The 17635-nt window shown below is 36.6% G+C and overlaps 1 protein-coding gene across 7 annotated transcripts in view; it reads left to right on the top strand.

Moving 5' to 3' along the window:
- The window catches only part of PCDH10 (protocadherin 10), a 58779-nt gene extending 41363 nt beyond the window's left edge, over positions 1–17416 (top strand). For 4 of the 7 annotated variants that reach the window (XM_059722061.1, XM_059722059.1, XM_059722055.1 and 1 more), the window contains one exon: positions 4190–7006. In XM_059722061.1, coding sequence (XP_059578044.1) covers positions 4190–4209 — 20 coding nt within the window. In that variant the 3' untranslated portion in view covers positions 4210–7006. Of the gene's footprint in view, positions 1–1115; positions 1194–4189; positions 7007–7884 lie in introns of those variants that run through there. The other 3 variants (XM_059722054.1, XM_059722056.1, XM_059722057.1) reach the window with 2 other exon arrangements.
- Positions 17417–17635: the final 219 nt, after the last annotated feature.

Here is a 17635-nt window from a genome sequence, read left to right as displayed (position 1 = left end):
AGGCCCATAGGATGTGCTTGACTGAAACCATATTCATAAAATGGTTGAAGCATGCACTCCCTTTTGCTGCTGACGGGGAACAGCACAACTCCCCGCTTTGTTGCTTGGGGTAGTTAGCAAGGCCCAACAGGAATACTCTTTTGTTCAAAGAAGTGTAAAAACTTGATGTGTAGTCAGTCCCCATTTGGGAAAAAAAAAAAAAAAAAAAAGTTTTGTTGCCATTCCATCTCTTGATCACTTAATGTAGCCATAGTTTTGCCCTAAGTTTGGATATAACAGGGTATGTGATAACATACAAAAAGGCAAAGGAATAGAAGGGAAGATACTGTGATAAATATGTTTGTATTTTCCTGACATATCTGTCATAAAAAGCATTAAGTATAAATATTGTATGTTTATTTTTTATTTTTTTCTTTCCTATTTTTAATCTCAGTTTTTATTTATTCTTCTTCTGTTCATCCACAGCTACCCTTTTGTGTGTCTTCTCCCCTCAGTGTCTACCTATAACTAATTCAGCAGCATTAATGGGAGGGTTATACATGTATATCAAGGGAAGAATAAATCCTAGCATGCCTTCTATACTCTGCTTCCAATTTTTTTTATTGAAATCCATTGTAAATACCCTATATTCATTTAAAATCCTTCCTACTGGGAATAAGACCTTTGGAGAAAGAAAACTACCTCTCTAATAATATACACCATATATACATAATACTGTTTGAGCTAAACTAGCAAGCAAGCTAATGAGGAAAAAATCAGAATTTTAAATTGCTTTCTATTTGTGCTGATTATTTAATCCTCCTTTCCCCCTAGACACATTAAAGAGCTGAACACATTGTCCTAATATGGTAGTAACAGTATTAAATTTTACTAATTCTAAAAACAATATCTGTAGCAAAAAGCTGCCATCCCATCATTCCCAATCTTTCCCAGTAGATCTATGTGCAGTTCTCCTCTATACTAGGTTTCAGTGTTACAAACAGTATACACAACAGTTAAATGATGATTTAAAAAAAAAAAAAAGAGATGTGTTCTGAGATAAAGACTGAGAGTGAGGATTTTTTTAGTTTTTATGCCCGCTCTTTCACTGACTATGGTACTTTCCATTTCTGTAGTGCTTTCCATCTGTGGATCTCAAAGTGGATTATAAAGAGAATAGTGATTTATGCCTTGCTGCACCTCTGTTGTGATAGGTAAGCTATACTATTCCCATTTTACAGATGGAGAAATTGAGACACAGAGAGGCATAGTGATTTTTCTCACATTCACAAGGAAAGTTTCTAGCAGAGCCAGGAATTAGACCCCAAATCTCTTGATTTCCTGTTCTCTGCTTTAAGCATGAGCATCCTTCTTCCCATTTAACCTCTCTGACTCATATTACCCATCTGTAAAACAAGGATAATAATACAGGGTCAGAAAGATTACTTTGCACATGGATTTCTGTGCAGATATCTATGGAAAATAATAAGATAAAGGGTTAGAGTTCCCTCACCCTACGAATCTTGCAGTTTTCTGTCACTTAGAACCCTTTTCAAATGGAAAACTTTAATTTTTGGTAACAGGAAAAACTGGGATGCATGAATCTCCTGAGCCCAAACATTGCAGGTCTTTATTCAGTGTTAAAAGTGAACTACTTGATTATCTTGTCTCAATTAAAATAATAATTAAACATATTACTGATAGGTGTGGGAAAAGGTAAAAGCTCAACCCAGTCTACCCCAAAATCCTTCTAATTGTTTAAGATATCTCTAAACACACAGATTTTGTTGTGCATCTTAGAGGATCAAAAGAATGTCACCAATTCCAGTTGACCCAATTTGTCATGTTGGTCTGCAGGGTTGTGAGGCTTCATTCTGTACATATTCTACAGGGCCCCAAACTAAAGGAAATGAACAACAGGAATGTTTTTTAGTTTTTATGCCGGCTCTTTCACTGACTATGGTACTTTTCAGTTCTGTAGTGCTTTCCATTTGTGGATCTCAAAGTGGATTATAAGGAGAATAGTGATTTATGCCTGTAGAGGTTTCTGGCTTCTGCAGTCCTACCCATAGCTTTCTCAATCTGGGACACTGTGAGCATGTCTACACAAAAAGTTTACTGCACAGTAGACTAAATAGCTGTTCCGTAAACATTATACATCCACACATGCACCCCTGTTAGGCTGAAGTAAATTAATTTACTTTGCAGAAAGATAGTACTTGTAAATACTCTGCAGCAGTGTACATGAAAATACTGTCCTGTCTGGCTGGGGCATGAGGGTGCTTCAGTAAGCAGGCTGCATGCCAAGTAGCCCCATGCTGAAGCACCCTTGTGCTCCAGCCAGCCCCTCTGCAGCATGTTGAGCCAGGGAGAGCAGCCCCAGGCTGGCAAGCTGACTCCCCAGGCTCCCTGCCAGCCAGGGTGTCTCTGCCCTGCTTCAATGTGCTGTGGTCCCAGGCTGACATTCAAACACGATGCCCAGGAGCAATAAACTCCAGAGCAAGAAGCCCCAGAGTTTATCCATGGGCTTTAATCGCATGTGTAGATGCACCCTGTAATGATTGTTTTTACCAAGATATTATGAAAAACGTAAGAATTGGATGTTTATACAGAGCTTTAAAGAATAAAAGTAACACATATACACAAACTCACACATGTTGAGTGCTATTGTTGTAGGACCTTTATTTTTGTTAATATTAAAAGAAAGTTCAGAACTTAATAAACAAGGGCCATGGGTTTGTATGAGCTCCCATGGAATTTACTCAGTGAAGTACTGGGACCTGAGATCGTGAAAATTCTGACCTGTTATCAGAACTGCTTATGCATATTTTTTCTAAGAATATCTTCTTAGCTTTTTATCTGTTTTCATTATGTTGGGCATTAAGGATATCTTTACAATTACATTTTCAAAATGCAAAATATTTCCCATTGACTTCAGTTTTGATTTTGATATTCTTAGAAAAAATATGCATAAGCAGTTCTGATAACAGGTCAGAATCTTCACAATCTCAGGTCCCAGTACTGCACTGAGTAAATTCCATGGGAGCTCATACAAACCCATGGCCCACTTTGGGGTACACATGGCATATATGTCACATGTACCCCATACTTGTCAGTTTAGCCAGACTAGATTAGATGAACATACGATGTCTATGCTAGTACCCTTCCATGTAGATAATTTGTCTTCACTGTGATTTATACTTTACTAATTTATTAGTGAACATGTTCTAGGGGGACCTAATTTGTGTATTTATTTTAAATAGACTGAAAATTAGAGCTAAACACAAGTAATTTATAGCTGTAAAATCATCATAGAGTTGGAAAAATTCCTTTTATTTTAATTGTTACAATTCATGCCCATGAATCTGTTGATATTTTATTCCTTTAAATCTGAATTTGCCAATTTGGAGTTTAGGATAAAGCCTGAATTTTATAATCAAACACTTCAAAAAAGTATTCCAGTTAAACAAGCCAGTTCCTTATCTCAGCTCCATCCGTGTGACTGATACCAAAATCCAAGCTAGGGTCTTCTCCGGATGCTAGTATAAGTCATTTGTTACCTTTGCTCCCAATTACAGTTAAAATAGCCAGTGTCTGGAGGTAATATATCTACCACAGCTGGTGTATTAGGATACAGGTTTGCTAATGCATTGACCTCCTTCACTTACGTAATACAAGTTCAATTTCCAACATGACAGTAAATGCTTGGATTTGAATTGTAGGGCTAATGCATCATTTTTTCATCTCTCTGTCAAACCAGACTAAAGGGTCAGTTGGTAATGAGGATAATGGTTCACTTTGAAAGGGAAGGAAAACTGTCTTCTGATTCTTTTGGAGAGTCTAGGTCTTGCTTCAAATAACAAGATGAACTAGAAAAAATAGGCTTGGAAATACCAGTAATATTGAACCTGCAAGTGTGACTCTTTGCCTCATTCATATACTGGTTTTCTAAAGGCATATTGGAATACTTGCTGTGATACTGGACAGGTAATAAAACAGCCTGTGAAGTGTGACTTTTTTTCTAGAATATCAACCGCAGAAAGACTTTTCTGAACAGTAAATCAACATTAAACTTTTTACTAAAATGGGAAATCCAAGCAACACCTTGTCACAAGTATAATTTCTCTACCCATTAAGAAATCCTTTAAAAAAATAGTAGCATTAGAGAATTATTTTTTTTCCTCAGAAATGTCTTTCTTTTTTCCCACAGCACGGAAAAGGATATGCTAGTCAATTCTACAGGACTTACCTGAAGCAGCATGATTTGCACAAAAGTCGACCAACAAAAAAGCATCAACTTTTCAACTTCATTGTCTTGGCCATCCAGTTCTGAGTAACTGAAGGATTTGTGTGCTGTTGGAAACATCATGGCCAACAACAGGACCTAATTGCTCTCAGCAGGCCTGAGAAATGAGTTGAAATGTATGGAACTGTAGAAACTTCAGAGGCAACTGTTCTTGCCTCTCTGATCAGTGTGTGCCTGTTTACAGCACTATATATCTTTCTCTCTCCAAAATGTCACTGAGCCCTTTAGATGTTTATATTCACCACAAGAAGCCAGTCGTACAGATAAAAGAAATGTGCATTATAAATGCAATATCACTGTTTTAAACTTGACTGTTTTATATTATTTTTGTGTGATCAAGTGTTCCCCAAACTATTCCAACTTTACAAGAGAGATTGTGATCATGTTCTTTTCACCTGTGGGTCATAAAAATGTTGTTAATCTGCGGACCCACAAAATATCAAAGACATTCTGTAGTTTATACACCGTGTTGCAAAGTGTTTACTGTACTATTTCAAAGCTTCTAAATAAATATAAAATATATATATTATATTATATTATATATAATTTTCCGAACAATGTGGTACAATTTAGTTGATTTTTAAATGGATTCATGCAGTCCACATCATGCATTAAAAGTGAGAAGGTAATTCAGGGTCCCTAACCTATCCTTGCTAAAATAAATAAATAAATAAATCTTTAGTAGTATTTCCCCAATTTTCGTATTTTGGTCAATCCTGTTTTTCTGGTCTTTGTTTTTGTTTTTTTAAAGATGTAAGCAGCAACATTTTGCTTAAAAGTTGTACTGAATTTTCAATGCCAAAGATGCAGCTGTCAGTTTTACCAGTATGAGCATTATGTACTATCAAAAGTATATATCAGTTTCCATTATTTTGATTATATTTCTAAAGTTTTTTAATTTGGTATCACATAACCTTTCATAAAGGGCCTTTTGCTCACCTGTATATGTTGTTAAAAAGAAGACTGGGTGTCTGTACATTTTGCAATGTAAGATATAATGTAACTGATAATAACTATTTTAAGGAAATCTTACCACTCATAATTCACACACATCTTTCTTTGATATAGTTTTGTGAAAACCTAAGCAAATATATATATCTTTTCATCATGGCTAGAAATGGTTTTTGATAAAACACAAACCACAAAGGCCTGGAGTATAACAACCTTTTAACTTTTTAGTCATCTTTGTTCTTTTATATAAAAATTGTTTTGGAGTTAGGAACATGGCACATTCTCAGACTGACCTTTCTCTTACAGGAATAATAACCAATAGGCTACTGACTTCTTTGGGAACAGGACTGAGCTTTTCCATATTATCTGTATATTTTATAACAATTTTATGAATTGAAATATTGTCTCTTTTTTTTATAAAAAAAAATCAAAAAACAAGCCTTGAAAAGTAAAGTTTAAGTTTACCTTCATGTTCAGAAAGTGTAAAATCTAGACATTTTTTTTCTGTTTTTACATACGCTACTGTACTGTGTTCTTTCTGATGTTTCCTAATTGTTGCTTCTTAAACACTGAAAAATAATGATAGAACACTGTCTGTGTTATTAGCTGATATCGGAGTTTGGAGAAATACTTAGGGCATTTATACATGTGCTTGGGGGGAGGTGCATTTTAATTAGAGTGGCTCCAAGTGCTGCTCTAATTTAAAGCGCCCAAAGCATCTTGTGTATCAGCATCCCCATGGTTAAAAATGGCAGTGGGGATGCTTTTATCTAAAGCTCGTTTAACGAACTTTAGATAAAGCACCCAAACTGTCATTTTTGAATGTAAGGATGGTGATACACGAGACACTGGAGGCTGCTGGAGCATGGTAATTACCACAGCCCAGCAGCCTTAATTAATTGAGTCTGCTCCGATGCACTGTAATTACAACACATCAGAGCAGCCTTGCTGCTCATATATAGGTGCCCTTAGGGCCTGATTCAGTATCCATCAAAGGAAATGGAAACCTTGCTTTATAAGACCTTGGAAACAGATTCTGGTAACTGCACCAATGTGACTACCTGTTGTAGCTGGAGTTAAGGATGACAGAATTTGGCCTCAATAAGGAATATTTGGCCAAATAAGGAACTGAGGCTTTTTTTAAAATGGCAGTTGCTTTTAGATAGAAATCTGTAGATCATCTGTATGTAATTCACCCCACTATCAATCCAAACAAATCCTCACTACTGACAGTGGAAGTTCTGTGCACAGAACAGTACCTGGATTCAGCCCTGAAGTTGTTAATTTACTTCATTAGTCTAATGAAATATACTTGTTAAACACTTTTAACACATTTCTAGATTATTTGTATGACTTCAGATACATCTTGGGGTTCTTTTTAAAGTGTGTGTGTGTGTGTGTGTGTATGTGTATATATAATTATATATATATATAATTATATATATGAATCACAAAAAGCACAGAAATAACTATTGAACAAACACAACAGTGAAATGTTTCTTTAGCTTTAGGTAATGGGACTTATAGTCACCTACTTGCCTTGTTAATTCTATGAAAAATGGACTATTTTAGTAATGAAATGTGTAAAGTATATTTCATTTAAAGAAGTCTGTCAATTTGTTATTGCTGCTATTAATACAAGAAAGTAATTGCCCTTCCTGGAACTGGTATATATTGTAAATTAGGTTTGTTTTCTATGCTGGGAAGAAAAAAAAAACACATTTATTTTCTTTATTTTATAGATAATTAAAGTATTTTCATTTACTGAAACCCCTTTCACAATTTGCATACATTTACAAAAACCATATCTTAACAATTTAATTCATCTCCATAAAGGCATTTGTTTCATGGATTCTGTATATGGTGCATATTCTTCCATACATCCATTCTTTTAAGTACTCCACACACACACACACACACACACACACACACACACACACACACACACACACACACACACACACACACACACACACACTGGTTAGGGCTAGTATGTGTTTATGGCACTTGGGTGCATAATCTCGAAAATATTTGAGGCCTGACTCTTATTGATTGCAATGGGTGCCTAAACACATTTGACAGGGGTGTAGGTTGTAGCCATGTTGGTCTAAGGACATGCCTAAACACATTTGAGGATCTTAGCCTTAGTCCAGAAGAAGTGGCAGCATAAAGCCCTTTTGCCACTAAGATGTGTAATTCTCTTATGTTCCCATGTTCTACTTCAGAAGAAGCATATTCATCACTGGGAGCATCTACATGAGATGCTAACTCTGCAGTAGCTTAATAAATAATGTGCAGTAGTGCATCACACATGGACAGTGCTAATATGCTACTGCACAGTATTATTAGGCTACTGTGCAATAGCATCACTAAAAAGGCACTCGCTGATGCTACTGCTCAGTAATTCTGGTTACTATGCATTTATTTAGTATTTGATTATACAAATACTAAATTAAATGAACAGTAACCACTGCACATTAATTAATGTGTAGACATGCCCACTTTGTACCAGTCAGCTACTACTGAAATCAATGCAAGTTCAGCATTCATTCACTTGAAATTCTTGTTAAGTACTTACCTGTATTTTGAGGAACTTAATCAAACATTATTTCTTTCCTTCCTCTGTCCCCATCCTGTTCCTTCCACAGGAACTTTGAACGTGTTTTTGCACTCAGCTGAACATCAAAAGTTGGATCAACTCATTGGACAAAAACATCATTGGCATAATTTACAGGAGAAGGTTTTAAGTTTGATACTATGAAAACATTCAGACTGTCAGAAGAGTTAAACTGTGGAACAAGATCAGTAGGAAACATAGAATCCCCTTCACTGAAGGCTTTCAAGAACAGGTTAGACCACTTATTCCCAACCATGAGATCCTTTTAAGGGTGATGCTGGATGCCATTTGCACTGTTAGGTGTGCAAACAGCTACCCATTATTCCCAAAATAAGCTCAGAGATTTCAAATAGGAATCCATAGTGTGAAAAACTTTCTGACCTGTTGTGGTTTTCCTGAGCTCTTTGCAATAGAAAAGCTCCTTTCCTTATTTTTCTAGAGTAAAAAAGAACAAAACACTAAAATCTATAAGTTGGTATTTTCCAAGGGGTGCCTTGTGTCTATAAAAGGTTGAAAACTACTGGGTTTGACAAAATTTGTCAACAATGCTCAATGTATACTCAATCATATCTCAGAACAAGGGTGTGGACTTCATATTTCTGCAAAATCTACATTTCTGTGATTCCTGTGTTTGCCCAGAAAAGGCTGTTTGGGGTTTGTAAGAGCTTGTCTTACCTGTGCAGTTGTGTTAGGGTTAGAAATCTATTCTTTAATTAGGGATCTGGTGCAGTTTTCAATTTGGGATTTGACAATAGTACAAGCTATCTCCATGTAAAACTCCCAGTGGAGTCAACTAGACTTCCTAGGAAAAGACTAAAAGGACAAGAAAATAATATTAGTTATGTAAATCTTTTATTTTTAATGTATTAGATAAATATTAAAGAATTTTGAGTGGCTTGCCCATTCAGTTTCTTCAGAACTTTTTTCTGATTGACTTTGTGATGGAATCTCAAAATGTAACAAACACTATAGTTCCTTTTTTTAAAAATCAGGTAGTTTAATATACAGTAGTAGTATTTTATTAAAGTGTATTTTCAAAGATAAAAATGAGTGTTTCCCTTAATATATTCCCATTTGACTTGAATAATAGGAAATAAAAAAGTTAATTTAAGTTTCTTGTTAAAATGCTTCCAAGTGGTATAAGAATAACAATATTGAATGACAGTATGCACTGAAATACATGTTTATCTGCTTGTAAAGTCTGAAACTCTTAAATTATAATGATTATGTATTTAGACAATTGCAACTAAAATCTGAGAAATTGCCAGTGAAATAATTCACCTACTGATAAATGCAAACATAATGACACAAGCGCAGATATCATGGTAGACAATAAGTTTATGTATTACAGAAGTTATGGTTTGTTCCATTATGGTTTACATTTAAAATGGGAATTAAGTCCCTTTTTATGTATTATACACACAAAGGGATACATGAGATGCTACTCATTGCACAGTAGCAATGAGCTACTTGTTCAGCTTGTTGCTACTACACAGTAGCATTGGCAGGCACTAACTGTGATGTGATGCTACTGTGCAGTAGCTCATTGCTACTGAGCAATGGCATCTGAAAAAAAAATGTGGGGATGCTACTGTGCAGTCATGCAGTACTTGCTTATGTAATGTTACTGCGCAGTAACATCCCCACACATTTTTTTCAGGTGCTACTGTGGAGTAGCAACAAGCTAAGCAAATACTAAATGCATAAGCAAGTACTAAATGACCGTGCAGTAACAATTGCACAGTCTGCCACTCATGTGTGGCCAAATGCATATAAACATCAGAGTTGTGATATATTACTTGGTCATACAAGAACAAGTCAAGATTTTGGCTCTTTTCTTTCTTTGTGTCATTCCTCTTTTTTCCCTTCTTTTCACTCTTTTGGCAATGCTTTATAATTTCTCAGGGGTTTAGGGCAGATGGATAGATAATCTTATGTCAGTAAATTTTTAGGGCTGTTTTGAAGCTTGCTATACATTTATATGATCTGTAGAAAGAAAGCTGCTTAGAATCTACTATTGTTCCATATATTCAGGCCTCCAGTTTTTCTCACTAAGGGTGCATCTACATGTGCTGATTTAAGGCACTTAAACCTGATTTAAGACTCATTAAGGGTGCACGTCTACATGTGTGTACCCTTAGTGCACCTTAAGCATGGTGATTTTAGGCTATTCACACCTAAATTTGATACCTGAAGAAGCAGATGTCAAATTTAGGCACAAATAGTTAATGCGATAAGGCTCATTAACACTGTGTGTGTCAATTGACTTGTGACTAACTTTAGTCACATGTCAGTCCACACACTACATTAATGCACCTTAATGTGTGGATGTTCAGACATGTGCCTAAATCACCGTTATGTGCATTAGGTAAATGCACATTAAGTTTAGGCACGTGAAAAAGCACATATAGACATGCCCTAAGAGTTCTTCATAAGAGGCTCATAATAAGTAGCTTCTACTCAGTTTATTCATTACTATTAGACTGCAGTTTATTGGTACCAGATTTCTATTCATAATGGAGTTTGATTTTTTTTTAAATATGGTATGAGCAGGTCTGTAAAACTTAGTTATGATATTACCACTAAGAGAAAATCTGAAACTGCAAGTTCAGTCTGTTGCACTGATCCCCGCAACCATTTATTCAAAAGCTTCTTAAGAAGCTCTTCTATCTTATTTTCTCACTAATCTGTTTTAGTACAAATTGGATCAACATATGTGAGTACACCGACACACATATATACAATGAGAAATCTATTGTTGAGCATATGTGTCTTTGTAGATAATCCTTTATGTAAGAAATGGGCAAGAACAAACTTGGACAGCTTTCTTGAACTGAAATTGTTTTTAAATTTGAATTTGTTAATAAAGTTCATGCTATTATAGGTTGGCTGTAATATCAGGAAAAATGAAATCTATTTGGGTGTAATTCTTGAGAAAGCAAATATGTCATTTAAGAAGCTTCCTGTCAGAAGTGTTACATACAGATTTAAATGCTGGAAATCTTTCTTAGTGATGATGAACTGGACTGTGGTAAAGCTACAGATGCCGTTTTCTGTACTTGGACTGAGGAATGTGCCATTTGTTTGTAAACTATTTATGTGCCATTTGTGTGTCAATCTGGTAAACCACAGAGCATCAATACTGACACACTGGATTCAGGTGAAAGGTTTGCTATTCTTCCTGAAAATCAAGAATTGAAGAGAAAAATGGTAAATAATACATAAAATATTAAATGCTAACTTGCAATATGCAAAAATGTAATCAATCCCATTTGTAACAAAACACATTTCTGAACTCAAGCACTCAACAGCTGAAGATTCCAAAAGTGAAGTTTGCTCTGTTATAATAGCTCAACTGTATATTTCAATACCTCAGTTCTGATTTACATAAATAGCAAACTATAATAAAAAAGCTAAAAAGGACTGACTTTAAATAGTATAGCAGAATGAAAGTACCCATACAGACCTTAACTGGAAGTTCCAGACTCAAGGGACTGATCCTGCAACCTGAACATTTCATTAACATTAAACCTGGCTCTGTGCATTCAGCATCCAAGCTATTCCCACTGAAGGCAATGGCCGAAATAATATTGATGTCATAGAGATTTTCAGGTTCTTCACACTTTTTAACATGTATATCTTACAAGTTTCTCCAGAGAAGCTGTTATTATTTCAAGCCAAAAATGGGAAACCTAACTAACTGTTTTTTTAACTATAAGTGCATTTCAAATAGGTATCACCAGGGCTACGTGTACATGTATCTAAAGAAATATGCTCTTGTACATGCTCAATATGCACTTTTCAGATGGTCCTATTTTAGATCATCCCAAAGATTCTGTCTCAAGGTAAAGCTAAGGCAGTAAAAAATATCTCCATGTTCAAAGCTTCAGTTTTTAAGCATTCCAGGTGCAGCTCTGTCTGTCTACATGAGAAACATGTACTAATCCTACATACAAAGAACACAAAAACAGTGAAGAGATTATGCTCAAACTAGAGCAAAAAATGAAGCTGCAGAGAGAGACCAAGAATAATAAAATATATATTAGCCCAAATGATGAATGTTTTGTAAATTTTACAAATGATTATAATAGCAACTGTTCTTCAGCCTTAACCTCCATGAGTACAGCTAAGTGCATGCATCTTTAAGACACAAGTGGGTTCAAAACACATTATTAAGCACATTCATTTCATTTATGGCTCAATGAATGAGTGATTTCAAAGTTATTCTGTGGCAACATTTGGTGTAAAAAAGGTTGAGAAACACTGCTTTAGTGCAAATGTGTCCACATACACACATGTACTGACACACACCCACAGACACATGCATAGAGCCATTTGTTGAAGTTATTCTAAGTTTCCATTTATGACTCAGTGTGAAAAAACCTAGCATCTGGCTGAGGGGAAACCTGCAGGCTAAATTATGCTCCGTAGTAATTCCATTTCCTTCAGTGGCACTACTTCTGATACATATTTATGTAGCTGAGAGCAGACTCTACCTAAAACAAATAATTTTATGGAGGTGTTTATTATAAAGAGGAAAAAATGATCACTCTCTATTTCTACTTTTACTATTCTCATGAATGGCATTAATTTGTATTTAAATAGTCTTTTATTCAACAACATAAATATCACAAGAAACAAAGAGTTCACTGTGACAGTAATGTGTTTGTTGTGGCTTAGTGTATCTGCAAAAAATTAACAATGTAAGCAAGCATTCTTGCCCCTGAAATTAAGGATAAAGAGTGCCCTTAGAACTCAGAGACATTCAACTTTGTGAAAAAGCTTGATCTGATTTATATTTATGACTGGCAACAAAGGAAAGAGGAACTCTGAGAGAGAAGGTAGTTAGTTAATACAGTCTAAAGAGATAATACAGCATATATTACAGTGATATTATAACCTCTCTCAGCCTCTGGAGAAGTAAGGCATCCAAAAAAAAATAAATCCTGTTCTATTTGGTTTATATGGTGTAAATAAAACAAAGTGTAGTGGATATTAAAACAGCAGTGCCAGGTTAAAAATCAAATTAGTTACAGATTTTCTTACGTTGTTTATTCCTATCACCTCAGATCATTAGCTTTTTACAGTGTTAACAATCTAATTTACTTTTCACCATGAATGCTGAATATTTACTTTTTGCTTTTCTGTCACTGAGGAGGGTTAAAAATACAGCAGTCTAATTTGTCCTCTGTTTCTAGTAATATAATTACAGAAGTAGTAGGAACAGCATTTATGCTGTGGAAATGTACATTAGGGTTGTCTTATATTTTTATTATATCCTTGTTTTCAGTTTTTTATGAATTTAACCATCTTGGACACAAGCTTCTATGCTTGCTCAGCGCTGAAAGTATTTCACTTTTTCAAAAAAAAAAATGGTATTGAAAAGAATGTGCAATTTGCCATGTAAGAAAAAGAAGTGCATCACATCCTCAAAGTTAGCAAACCAACTTGACACGTGTACTACCACACTAAGGTGATTATGCTACTTCTGGTTCAGCAACTAGTGCTTATATAATGAGCATGCATTATGATAATGAGCATATCATAGGATTAGGCATCCTCCAGGGTTGGGCAGAAGCTAAGCAGGAGTTTTAAAGATTGCAAGGCTTTTGACTTTGGCATGCAGGAGATGCATTCCTTGAGCCATTGTGCAAACAAACAATAGGAGATACAGGAGATATGTTACCTTAGAAGCTATCGTAGAAATCCATGTGCTTGTCTATGCAATTTATAAAATGGGCCACTCCAGTATATGCAGCTCCTTGGTTTACTGTGTTATACATCTCCCTCAGACTCCCTCACAGTCTACTGTTGTGACCAGCTAGCACAGTCATTGTGTATGTTTACATGATAACACAGTACTATGGAAAGATGCCCAAGCTAGCTTGTTACCAGACGGTCTAATTAGTCTGGGCAGAGCATTACACTGACAGCTGTCCTGTTTCTTATACCTAAGCTAGTTCTGCATGGTACTACACTGTGTTGTGTAAATATATTCTTGCAGTTTGGTTTTCAGAAGTACCAAGCATTCACAACTTAAGCCAATGAAATGCTCAGAAGCACAAGAACTTGGGAAAATCAGGCACTGCCTGTGTCAAATTGATTCCCTTATCACTGAGACATCAAAAGTCAATGGATGTGTAAATGTTGGCCTTAGTCTTCCTGTGTCTTGATTTATTTTCTGTTACATAGGGATAATAATATTTCCTTGCTTCATTAACATTTGGAAGCTATTCAGATATTGTGGTGGGCTTCATAACAAAAGTCGAGGAAGAATTTGGAAAGGCACACCACAGCAAAGCATATCAGTTACAAAGGTATAACAACACATGTTAAATGATGAGGATAAAAATGTAGATTACATATTTCCCTATCCATCCTGTATTGTAAGATAGGGTTTGGGGTTTTGAAAAAAATAGTCCATATGCATTTCACTTTGTGTTCCTAAATGACAGCTTTCTAGTTGTATAAGCTATGATTTTGGCACTTTTATGCACAGGTTGCATATCTAGTATCTATTATCACTACACTTTGAATACGTAAGCACGAGTACATAGCCTGAGCATTCACAATAGGCTATATGCTGGCCTGGCATGGACATGGCTATCTATGCATGCCCATTCTGGATGTGCATGTACATCTAAGTCCCAAGAATACAGCTGGCTAGAAACTCACAATAGGTGTTAGGCAAAGGAGGAGTGCCCTTCCTCAGCATCTTAGCCCCAAAAGCAAAATGATTAAAGGATTTACATTCACCCAAGTACACATATATAGCACCACATCTCTGCCCACCCATCTTTTGCCCAGGAAACTGGAGATCCACATCTCTCTGACTTCTCAGAACAGCACTCTAACTGACATGCCCCAGGTAATTCATTCTCTAGTCCTTTCTTCAGAGCTTCTTTTCCTCTATTGAAACTGGCTTCTTGGGTAGCCAAGCCATGTGAGGCCAAAAGGATAAGGGCAAGCTAGAGAGTAGTTGGTTGGCTCAGTGGGATGACTTTGGTGCAAAACAAGAGCATATCCTAGGTTCTAGTCTAGACTTGCTTTCTAATGAGAGAGAAACTTTCTGACTGTACTCTTCTTTATCCATTTTATCCAAAGACTATTAAATGCAAGGATCAGTGATTCAACTTCAAAGAAGTTCCAGAAAAGATTGGATAGAAGGTTTTCCTCCCCATGACTTTTGGGACTTGCATTCAGGTACACATGTATGTGCCTGGACAATTCACTGTTCATGCACAGTCTATATGCATATATTTATTCATGCCAAGAAGCAGGGCCAAAATTGCTCACATGGCTAGAAACCTGCCATTTAGGTGCATGAAAGAAAATATAATTCACCCATAATGAAAACTTTAGCATAATCCACATACACAAGGGGGAAAATATACGGGTTCAGGCAAATTGAATTCTGTCATTTCCTAATATTAAGAGCATTAATGAGTAGAGTTTTGAAAACCTCATTTTGTCTTAAACAAAACATTCCATTTGGCCCAAAAATATTTTATTCTTAGCTACATGTAAGAAAACGAAAGGAAATGAACAGCTAGATTATCAAGATGTTGAAAGATGAAAGGGCAGCTTCCTATTTCAATTTCCTTGCCCAAAAGGTACTTAGTGAGCATGTCTACATGTGCCCCTCTCATGGTACAGTTGTTACTGAACCATCATTTAGTACTTGCTTTAGGAAATACTAAGTGATGGAGCAGTAATGGCCATTACTTTGCTGTCCTGGTGGCACAGTTATTTTTAGCAGCTACATCACTGTAGCGGCATGCTATAACAAGGTAGTGTGTCACTACGATGATGTACTTTTGGCATCCAGTGCTATATCACCATAGCAACAAACTATGTCACCATAGGCTGGATTAATCCATTTTAGATCAGTGAACTGATGCCAATCTTAAATTAGTTCTCCTCTGATTAGGCATGCCATTTTTAGGATGACCTAAGCCCTGAAAACACTTGCAGAGCCAGCCATTTATATTGCCCTAAGCTCAGTCAGGGAGATCTAAATGTAATGCTTATACATACTCCAAAGCTGTCCAGCTGGTGGCTTGCAGGCCACCAGTTGGCTTGTGGGCTCCCACCCAGCCACCACTTCTCCCATCGCTCCTGCTCCAGCTATTCCTGCTCCTGGGGTCCCCAGAATCCCGATCCCTCCTCTGCATCATGCTTCCTACCCCCACCTGTGGGGGTCTGGGGAGCCTGCAGCCCTTATGGGGGGTGGGGTGCCAGTCTGACCAAAGAGCAGGTGTGGGGTGTCATACTGCCCGTTCCAGGTTCACATGCCAGGGGGGCCCAGTGGCCCATACAGGCTGTGACCCATGGCCACTCAGAAGTTGGAAAACTCTGGACTAAACTATGGAATCCCTTCATCTAATGCCTGCTACTCATGGATTTTTTTCCTAGTTGCAGTTTGGAATATACACTCTCCCAGGTACACATGTATAACACACATCCCTGTCCACTCAGAGCACAGCCTACTGAACACTTAGCCATTTGTGTGTTTGCTTTGCACATGAGATAAGACTTCAAACAACATTTATGTGGTTGGGTAGATGCCATTGGGACAGCAGAGGGAATCAAGAAGTGTCCCCCTTTTGGTTCAGTTGTTAGGAACCTCACTGAGGATGTAGGATGTCTGAGTTCAATTCCCTCCTTTTCCTGAGATCACCCAACCCCCATCTCCCATTAAAGTGTCCTACTTACCAAGCTATATGGCATTCTCTGTATGGAATATTCCATGTTGCATAAATAATGAAATATATACCAGAGGAGAGTCTGGAAGGCACGTACCCTTCTATGGCCACAGTGACTAACACATAGTCATTCTCAGTCTCCAGGCCAATGAATATTTATGTATGTTATACAAAGTGGAAGATCTCAGGAAATATGAAGAAGTCGCATGTTAGAATAGCCATGATAGTGAGAACACTCTGCTGGGCAGTAGAAAATGTGGTTCATATTCTCTCAGACAGGGGATGGGATATAGCTCACATCTCCCACCTGAGTGAATTTACTAACCACTGGGCTTCTGAATAAAAAAAAGGACCCCAACACCAGTCTAGCCTTGGAAAACGTTTCAAAACAAATGTTCAGCAAATTCACATGAAAGCTAAATAGTTCCTATTTTTGCACTAGTTGCAATGCTTGTGTCTACATGTCAGGATATTCCATTGATAAAAAAACACAGTGCATTATGGGTAGATATCCCAGAATCCCTCAAATTGCCTTAAGGGAAATTTTCACAAAGTACTGTGATATACCCACTGGTGTTTAAAGGAACTATACCCATGATGTAAAAGATGCTGACTGTCACATTTCTTGATCCATATACTATCTTATTCCAGTCTGGCTGTGTCCAAGCATCAGAATGAGAACTATTTTCCTGTTGAAAAAATAAGGAGCAATTGCAATATGGATGGTTGTCATGAAGATCTGGCAGGTAATTCAGTGGTTCCTGTTTCACAAGTTGATCAGGCTTAGAAAATATGATGTAAAGAAAATTAAAATAAAATAAAATAAAATAAAATAAAATAAAATAAGACTTATGAGCAGCTCGGTTCCTTGATGGTTTTGTTAAGACAGGGCTCAAAGCAATTCTGTGCCAGTCTCTTTCTATTTCAGACAGAAGAGCTACTTCCTGAAGATCTGTAAGTCTTAGAGGACTCACTGGGTCTACGAGATAGTTAATACCTAACAGATATTAGTCATGTCATTAAATGTAATAATAAAATGTGTTCAGATACTATTGTGATTAGGCCAGTATAAGAATC

Source organism: Alligator mississippiensis, chromosome 2 (genome assembly GCF_030867095.1).
Source record: "Alligator mississippiensis isolate rAllMis1 chromosome 2, rAllMis1, whole genome shotgun sequence".
Taxonomy (NCBI): Eukaryota; Metazoa; Chordata; order Crocodylia; family Alligatoridae; genus Alligator; species Alligator mississippiensis.
This window is presented reverse-complemented; position numbering and strand designations above follow the sequence as displayed.